Source organism: Palaemon carinicauda, chromosome 12, assembly GCF_036898095.1.
Source record: "Palaemon carinicauda isolate YSFRI2023 chromosome 12, ASM3689809v2, whole genome shotgun sequence".
Taxonomy (NCBI): domain Eukaryota; kingdom Metazoa; phylum Arthropoda; class Malacostraca; order Decapoda; family Palaemonidae; genus Palaemon; species Palaemon carinicauda.
Genome location: NC_090736.1, coordinates 5,499,345 through 5,509,344, shown reverse-complemented (window position 1 = coordinate 5,509,344; position 10,000 = coordinate 5,499,345). Strand labels below are relative to the sequence as shown.

The window sequence follows — 10,000 nt, the reverse complement described above, 5'->3', positions numbered from 1 at the left end:
TATATATATATATATATATATATATATGATAATGAGTGTATGTGTATATGTATAGTATATATATATATATATATATATATATATATATATATATATATATATATATACATATATATATATATGCATACATACACAGTAGATCCAGACGCTTGTTATTCATTATATAAGCGCGATGTTGTTAGACTGGCCTTTTAGCCAGACACGGCCTCTTGATCCTAAGCAACTGGCGAGATTTGTAAACTGGGTTTAAAAGAGGACTGTTGTGGACCACAAAAGAAGTGAGATAAAAATCGGTACCTCAGAGACAGTTGAATAAGAAGGAATTTAGCATGTGGGATTAGCCATGGATGAATGTCCTTCGTCCTGGAATTTTCGAATTTGAATGTCACCTTTCGTAAGGCGAGTGATGAGTCAATTAGAATGTAATGATAGATTAAACAAAATGTTGCTGTTAATTATTAATTATCAATTATTATTTATTATTATTATTATTATTATTATTATTATTATTATTATTATTATTATCATTATTACTATTATTATTATTATTATTATTATTATTATTATCATTATTATTATTATTACTTGCTAAGCCACAACCCCAGTTGGAAAATCAGCATGCTATAAGCCCATGGGCTCCAACAGGAAAAATAACCCAGTGAGGAAAGGATAAGAGGAAAAATATCTTAAGAACAGTAACAACATCAAAATAAATATATCCTATGTAAACTATAAAAACTTTAACAAAACAAGAGGAAGAGAAACAAGATAGAATAGTGTGCCCCAGTGTACCCTTAAGCAAGAGAACTCTAACCCAAGATAGTGGAAGATATTGTACCTAAATCCATATAAGAGATTACCCTTCGCAAAGGTAAGGTACTTGTAAGCATAACATAGAAAAAAAAAAAAAAAAAAAAAAAAAAAAAAAAAAACTTAAGCAAGTTCATGAAAATATGGTTTATAACTTCAAGAGTTCAAACTTGCAGCAAATGTTTTCAAGTTGAACAGGCTGACATACGTCTTTTTTATTGTTTATAAATGAAAGATCTGTTTTGCTGTTGGTACTGTTTTTAAAATATTTCATTTCAATTGTTAATTATTTCTCATATCGTTTGTTTATTTCCTTGTATCCTTTCCTCACTGGACTATTTTTCCCTGTTGGAGCCCTTGGACTTACAGCATCTTGTTTATACAAATGAGGTTGCAGCTTATCTATTAATAATAATAATAATAATAATAATAATAATAATAATAATAATGACCATCAAACATATCACAAAAAAGAAAGATTTTCCCAAAATTATGTTCAAATTTATAAGTGATTTTTTTCAGTTATTTGCAATAGACTTAATAAATTTCATAATTCAGTGATTATTTTCCCTATCTTTTTATAACTGTCGTTTTAAATTTATCACCTGACTGGTGAACGCCAGACTGGGGTTCGAGTCTAGCTCAAACTCGTTAGTTTCTTTGGTCATGGCAACCTCACCATCCTTGTGAGCTTAAGATGGGGGGAACCTACAGGTCTATCTGCTGAGTCATCAGCAACCATTGCCTGGCCCTCCTCCATCTTAGCTTGGGTGGATAGGAGACTTGGGTACTGATCATATGTATATATGGTCAGTTTCTAGGGCATTGTCCTGCTTGATAGAGCAATGTCACTGTTCCTTGCCTCTGCCATTCATGAGCGGCCTTTAAAGCCTTTATATAGCAATTCCATAAATTAATCTTACTCCCATGAATAACCTAATAACACAGATTTACCCAGCTAAACTAAGAGCGTGAAAATGGGGGAATAATGTGAATGATCCAAACATCGAGATTCAAATAGTACATGAACTCACGCTATTTACAAAATCAAGCAACAAAGCATAGCCTCTGTACCATGGTCTTTCACTGTCTTGAGTCAGAGTTCTCTTGCTTCAGGGTACACTCGGGCATACTATTCTATCTGGTTTCTCTTTCTCGTTTTGTTAAAGTTTTTATCATTTATACAGGAAATATTTATTTAGATGTTACCGTTCTTAAAATATTTTATTTTTCATGCTTTCCTTTTCACACTGGGCTATTTTCCCTGTTGGGCCCCTGAGCTTTTAGCAGCCTGCTTTTCCAACTAGGGTTGTAGCTTAGCAAGTAGTAATAATAATAATAATAATAATAATAATAATAATAATAATAATAATAATAATAATAATACCGATTCAACTACCCGATTAGGAAGAATATTCCAAAACTTGGTCACAGCTGGAATAAAACTTCTAAAATACTGTAATATGTTTTGTCCTCATGCCTAGATACCCCTCTCTCGTGCTTAGATATTAGCTCCAGGGTTTGTACACAGTTTGGTTCTCAACTACCCAATGTAGTACCCAAGTTTGTGGATGACTTATATGAAAGTTCCTGGAATTCCTTATTCACAATGGAGCAATGAAAGAAGTGTGGAATGCCTGAATGTCTGTAAATGACTTCCTGTGCTTTATCTTATTTTCTCATTTATTACAGGTTGTCTTTCTTTTGTCCACAGGTGCTGGAATGGTAGCAGACGTAGAAAAACAAGACACACCCCTCATGGCAATGGCTGCCACAGAGCCTAGAACTCTAGACGCTGACATCGTCAATGAATACATAAATTCTGATAATGACGATGGGATCCGTCGTTTACTGCAGGAGTCAGGATCAATCAGCGTATGGCGTCCACGTCCACGTGCAGCCCAGGCCTCCCACATTACCTCATCTTTGCACACCGCTGCTAAGAAGGGAGCTGTGAAGTGCCTTAAAGCCCTTCTAGATGCCTCACCTCCGCAAGAGATCCTCGATATTCCAGACCATGTGGGTAAAACACCTCTCATGGTCGCTGTTGCAGAAGCACAGCCTCAAGCAGTCAGGATGCTGCTGAAGGCTGGAGCTCACGTCAATGCCCGTAACGACAATGGCCTAAGTTGCCTACATCTGTTAGTTTTTTCCATACAAAAGGGGGAAATAGCAGAAGAAACTTTGCAAGAAATTGTTGACCTCCTTTTATCCCATTCTGACATTGATCTGGAGCCTCACAATGACTCCAACTTGACACCACTTGGTCTAGCTGCTAAAAGAATACCACCATCAGATAAAGCACCTCGGCCAAGTGGTCTCATTACTTACTGCAAGAAGTTGGTGCAAGCTGGAGCTTCCCTCACAGAGAAGGCAGAACATAGCACTATAGAAGAAGTTCTTCAGCAAAAGAAAGCCCATACAGCTGTGTTAATGGGCATTGTGCCTGGTGCCTCTCCAAATAGGCCTAGCACTTCAGAATTTCTGGATATGATAATACTCAAAAAGGACATTGAAGATATTAGAGAATTCCTGAGAAAAAAATCCCCCGAGGAAGCTCGCTTGGCAGCCAACGGTCGTCTTGGGTCACAAACACTTCTATTCCGGTCTGTTGATTCATCCAACGAACCCCTCGTAGAAGCACTCTTAAAGGCCGGTGCTAATACTTGGGCCTTTGAGATTACTAGTGAATTACCAATACATCGTGCTGCTGCGAGAGGCCACTTCGGTATAATGGATCATATCATAACCTACATGAAGCCTGACAGAAGGCCTGTTGATTTGCAAGAATATACTTTTAGCATCATACAGAAGTTAATGGAAAATAGTAAGAAACAAAAGGAATACATCCCCGAAATCAACCATTCAAAATGCTTCGAAAGACTGTTAAAACCCGATGTTCTGTTAAATTTCAATCAAACTCTGGAGAAAGGTTCTTCACAAACAACGCCTTTGCATATTGCTGCATCATTCAATAATCAAGAAGCTTCAAGTCAATTGCTTAGTCATGGTGCTTTTCTTGGGTCCCGAAGAGTAGTGATGGGGAAAGATTACGGAAATATTTTAGGAGCTCTACTGCCATCCACTCTTCAACATGCTATGGATAGATGCATCACCCATCATCCAAATAACTTAGATGATGAAGAAAATGAAAATATTTTCAACGATGACTATACACTCGATCTAGATTACAGTTTTCTGGTTCCTCCTGTCGACACTGATTCGAAAGAAGAGGCTAAGAGTGTAAACGAAATGGAAACACTAATGGAAATTAGCAAAAGTAAGCTGCACCGTCCAGCCATTAAGCATCCATTGGTGCAAACTCTTCTCTACGCAAAGTGGCGTAAGGCTTTGCCTTTGTACCTTTTCAACCTCCTCATATACTTCATTTTTGTTGTGATTCTTACAGCTTTTGTCTATAGTATCAAAGACTTGCGAATTCTAGAAGCAAGAGCAGATTCTCTAAAGGAAAAACAACCAGAAAACTCGACATTGGATAAAGATATTGAAAGTAAACAAACAACTGTGAATGTTCTAATGGCCTTCCTTATTCCATGCACCATTTACATGATAATCAGAGAAGTGTTCCAGATCTACTTCGCCTACAGCATCTATCTTAAAAGCATCGAAAATTACTTGGAGTGGATCTTAGTGGTGTTTGTTTTCATTCTGTGCATAGCTCCCTTGGATGCAGATTCGACGCGACACTTGGCTGCCTGGGCAATGATTGTGGCATGGTAATTTCGACACTATTTTATTGTGACTTGCAAAAAGCTTGATCTATGCTAAGCTTAAGATATAATCATTCATATACCTGAGCTTACACAGTCATTCTGTCTATGTCAGTCTTTTGATTATAAAGATGAAAGATGATTTTGTTTCAAAAGATGATCAGCGAATTAACTTTCTTTTCTCCATTTGCGACAGGTACGAGTTTGTCCTGGTTCTGGGTCGTGCCCCTCCACTGGCCATCTACATCACAATGCTGCGGCATGTTTCTTGGAACTTCCTCAAGCTTATCTTTCTATATGGAGCACTCATCTTGGCCTTTACCATCAGTTTCAACATTATTCTCCAGCCGTCAGTTGGGGAAGAGGTAAGAATTTACGGAAATCATTTGAAAGCTGGTGTCAATGACCAAATTCTAGTGACCGTTCAAATCACATAAAATTTAATGCTAGTTTGATCTAACCTCTATTTACTTTTATTTATACATAACAATACATCATTATTAATTTTCTTGTAAAATTAATGATAAACTGTTGTTATACAGTAGTTTTCAGAATGATCCTAGACAGATTTGGGGACTTTCCCTAACATTGTGCATGCCTTCTTCTAAGGCATTATTTAAAATAAAGGCAGTAAATGGACGATCAGAGAGTCACTTGAATTTAAGTGAGCATTTTCCCTGGTTAGTAGGGCGCTGGCAACCGATGGCGCTAAACAGTTCGGTCTTTTTTTCTACATGTGGACTTAAGAAAAAAGAGCTTAATATGAATTACCTCGTATCTCAATGCAAAATTTTCCTTGAAGGCTGGCTTGTGTCTTGGAATGCTCACATGTTGGATAGCTTATATTTCGAAGTATTTCTGCTGAATGATGATAAATACGCATACGATTTCAAAAATGAGTATTCTGTATACAAAACAAAACAAAAAAATACCTACTTAGCGTACTACTGTCAATGGCTTAAATTTTAGTTTTGATACGTCCATAGGGATTTTCAGTGAATTTTACTTGGGTGCATTGTCAATAGATGGTGCTGATCTAAGAACTAATGCACACAGTTTTTTTTTTTTGTAAAAGAAACTTTCCGGTCTTCCCTTGACTGTCTTTGTATGTAAATCAATCAAATTTCTATACAAAAAAATATCTGTTGCCATTTATTGAAAACACACCTCGCCTTCCCCTCAAGAACTGGGTAATGTGTGACTCTCTCATACCCAATATAAGGTTTCTCCAAATATCTCGTTTTAAGTAATATGTATGATAGGATATTTCCAATTATTCAAATTTGTCTTACATTATTGAATAACTGCAGTTTTTTCCCTTATTAACATATGAAAATCTGCCACCTTCATTTTGATTATTTAACATGTTTGAAAGTTTCTTTTATTTGATGCTATAAATTGGTAAGCTGTTGAGATATCTTAATTTTGCATGTCCAAATATAGTATTTGCCTACACATGTAAAAGCATACATGTATACACATGGAAAATCATACACATTATAATACATATATATATATATATATATATATATATATATATATATATACATATATATATATATATATATATATATATATATATATATATATATATATAATATATATATATATATATATATATATATATACATACATATATATATATATATATATATATATATATATATATATATATATACATACAGTAATATTTAGAGATACAAGCATAAATCATTCAGGAACGGAGCTCGGAAGTCAATTTACTCATATCTCAATTAAATTTTTCCCATATAAAATAACTGACAAAAATCTAATCCCTTCTGCCTTGTAAAAACACCCAAAGCAATGATAATAACAATGGAAAAAAACATTTTTGTAATTGCTACACTGTATAGACATACTGTACACACATATATCTACACAATGATATAATAAATGATTACCGTGATATGAATTAAAATGTGGTTTTATTAAGAGCTCTTTCCTTCGAGACAGACGATAGCAGCTAACGGCAGAAGAGTAGGAGGGAGGCAGGAAGGGATGGAGAGAATTGGACGGTACCCTATTTATACTGTTCTTTATACAAAGCGTAACGCTTTACTTAAAATCAGCTTAGCTTATTTTTTTAACATTTTATTTTTATCTATTATTTTTTTACTTTTTTCAATTGTCGAGGAGGGAGGGAGGGATGGAGAGAGAGTTGGACGGTACCCTATTTATACTGTTCTTTATACAAAGCGTGACACCTAAACTTCGAATCAACTCAGCCTCATATGGCATTCCAACTCATTCACACGGACACCACGTTTATGTTTCTCGATAATTTCTTGCTTCATCTCCATCACCATCTTGCATTTTTCCTTCTCACGGCCAACCTTACCACTCACTTTGTTAGGACCCATCACTTATTGCAAAGAATGTTCACAAATACAGTGGAAATCACATAAATAAGGCAAACATAACATGGGAGATGTGTACAATAGTCAACGGCCATGTGAACTAAACGAGTGATGCCGGCTTAGAGTGCTCGCAAGCGTTCAGCCATCTAGCGTTAGCATCTGTAAACTTGCTCGTATTTCAATATAAAGTTTTCCTCGGAGGCTGGCTCGTATCTTGGAATGCCCATATGTTGGAGGCGCTCGTATGTCGAGGTATTACTGTGTGTATATATATATATATATATATATATATATATATATATATATATATGTGTGTGTGTGTGTGTGTGTGTGTGTGCAATTTAGAATGTATGCACTCATTAACCAACATACTATAATTCCCATTCTTTCCTCAGAATACAGAATTCAGCGACTTTTGGACAACTCTACCAAAAGCGATAGTGATGGCCACAGGAGAGTTTGAATACTCGGACCTCAATGAACACTTCTCACAAAAGATGCTGTTACTTACATCTGCCCTCCTTGTGTTCCTCCTGTTCCTCTTCCTTATATTCTTAGTGCTGATGAACGTTATGAACGGACTCGCCGTCACGGATACACAGGTGAGTTTCGTCTCTTGTTTATTATTATTATTATTATTATTATTATTATTATTATTAGCTAAGCTACAGCCCTAGTTGGAAAAGCAAGATGCTATAAACCCAAGGGCCCCAACAGGGAAAAATAGCCCTGTGAGGAAAGGAATTAAGGAAATGAACGATATACGAAGTAATGAACAATGTTTGTTGGTTCATCCCCAAGATTTCAGATGAATATGTAGCGGTCTGTTTCATTCGATTTACAGGATGTGTGTGGTTTTACTGTATGGCTGAAAAGTCAGTCCCCCACAAAAATATATCTTTTAAAATCTTGATTTTCTATCAGTGCTGTTTATGTAATTTTAATGCAAATGCGATTTTTATCTAATAAAAATTAAACAACTCAATTATTCAAAAACACGAATAACGTTTCCAAATAGCAGCAATATTATGAAATGTCATTTTACAATTGAATGGAACATGTAAGATCAGGCATATCATTACGGTAAACATGGGAGTAACAGACCGCAGGAAATCATGAGCAGCATGCATGGGCTCTCTGCACTTGATTAAACACCAGCAAAATCATTATGCTATTAAAAACACGATTATAGTCTGTCGTAAGTTGCCTTTCTATTAAATAAGCCACCATGATTCTGAGGAGGACATTGCGCCAATCATATCTTCTTTTTTTTTAATCATCATCTCCTCATACGCCTATTGACGCAACGGCCCTCAGTTAGATTTCGCAAATCGTCTCATTCATCTTCTTTTTTAAATCATCATCTCCTACGCCTATTGACGCAAAGGCCCTCAGTTAGATTTCGCAAATCATCTCATTCATCTTCTTTTTTAAATCATCATCTCCTACGCCTATTGACGCAAAGGGCCTCGGTTAGATTTCGCAAATCGTCTCATTCATCTCCTTTTTTAAATCATCATCTCCTACGCCTATTGACGCAAAGGGCCTCAGTTAGATTTCGCAAATCGTCTCATTCATCTCCTTTTTTTAATCATCATCTCCTCATACGCCTATTGACGCAAAAGGCCTCAGTTAGATTTCGCAAATCGTCTCATTCATCTCCTTTCTTAAATCATCATCTCCTACGCCTATTGACGCAAAGGGCCTCAGTTAGATTTTGCAAATCATTCATCTTTTTTAAATCATCATCTTCTACGCCTATTGACGCAAAGGCCCTCAGTTAAATTTCGCAAATCGTCTCGTTCATCTCCTACGCCTATTGACGCAAAGGGCCTCAGTTAGATTTCGCAAATCGTCTCATTTATCTCCTTTTTTTAATCATCATCTCCTCATACGCCTATTGACGCAAAGGGCCTCAGTTAGATTTCGCAAATCGTCTCATTTATCTCCTTTTTTTAATCATCATCTCCTCATACGCCTATTGACGCAAAGGCCCTCAGTTAGATTTCGCAAATCGTCTCATTTATCTCCTTTTTTTAATCATCATCTCCTCATACGCCTATTGACGCAAAGGCCCTCAGTTAGATTTCGCAAATCGTCTCATTTATCTCCTTTTTTTAATCATCATCTCCTCATACGCCAATTGACGCAAAGGCCCTCAGTTAGATTTCGCAAATCGTCTCATTTATCTCCTTTTTTTAATCATCATCTACTCATACGCCAATTGACGCAAAGGCCCTCAGTTAGATTTCGCAAATCGTCTCATTTATCTCCTTTTTTTTAATCATCATCTACTCATACGCCAATTGACGCAAAGGCCCTCAGTTAGATTTCGCAAATCGTCTCATTTATCTCCTTTTTTTAATCATCATCTCCTCATACGCCTATTGACGCAAAAGGCCTCAGTTAGATTTCGCAAATCGTCTCATTCATCTCCTTTCTTAAATCATCATCTCCTACGCCTATTGACGCAAAGGGCCTCAGTTAGATTTCGCAAATCATTCATCTTTTTTAAATCATCATCTTCTACGCCTATTGACGCAAAGGCCCTCAGTTAAATTTCGCAAATCGTCTCGTTCATCTCCTACGCCTATTGACGCAAAGGGCCTCGGTTAGATTTTACCAGTCGTCTCTATCTTGAGCTTTTAAATCAATTCTTCTCCATTCATCATCTCCTACTTCGCGCTTCATAGTCCTCATCCATGTAGGCCTGGGTCTTCCAACTCTGCTAGTCCCTTTTAGAGCATTGCATAATTACCCAAATGTGCTTTTTGTAAGTTGCGTGCATTACTGCCACGCAATCAGACTGATTCTCCCCCCTCTTCTCTTCCAGCAAGTCGTTGATGACGCCGTCCTCTACTCTTTGACATCGCGTCTGGAACTCGTCTACTTGATCGAATCCCTGTTCCTCAACGTCCCCGGGATGAGATCCTACACGTCCAAAGTCCAGCTGTTGACAGGATCGCATAATTCTCCGGTCTTGAAGGCCATGATCAACAAGATCAACAAAGGAGAAAGACTTTTGGCGGGAAAACATCACGACCAAAGGAGTAAACTAGATGATGACACTACCAATAACCT

At 36.7% G+C, this 10,000-nt stretch overlaps 1 protein-coding gene across 2 annotated transcripts in view; it reads left to right on the top strand.

The window, feature by feature from the left end:
• The window catches only part of LOC137651182 (transient receptor potential channel pyrexia-like), a 64,930-nt gene that overhangs the window by 52,254 nt on the left and 2,676 nt on the right, over nt 1-10,000 (top strand). For both annotated transcript variants that reach the window (XM_068384333.1, XM_068384334.1), the window contains exons 2-5: nt 2,525-4,547; nt 4,738-4,906; nt 7,315-7,521; nt 9,753-10,000. The exon at nt 9,753-10,000 is cut by the window's right edge and continues 3 nt beyond it. In XM_068384333.1, the coding sequence (XP_068240434.1) occupies nt 2,525-4,547; nt 4,738-4,906; nt 7,315-7,521; nt 9,753-10,000 (2,647 nt within the window). The remainder of the gene's footprint in view (nt 1-2,524; nt 4,548-4,737; nt 4,907-7,314; nt 7,522-9,752) is intronic.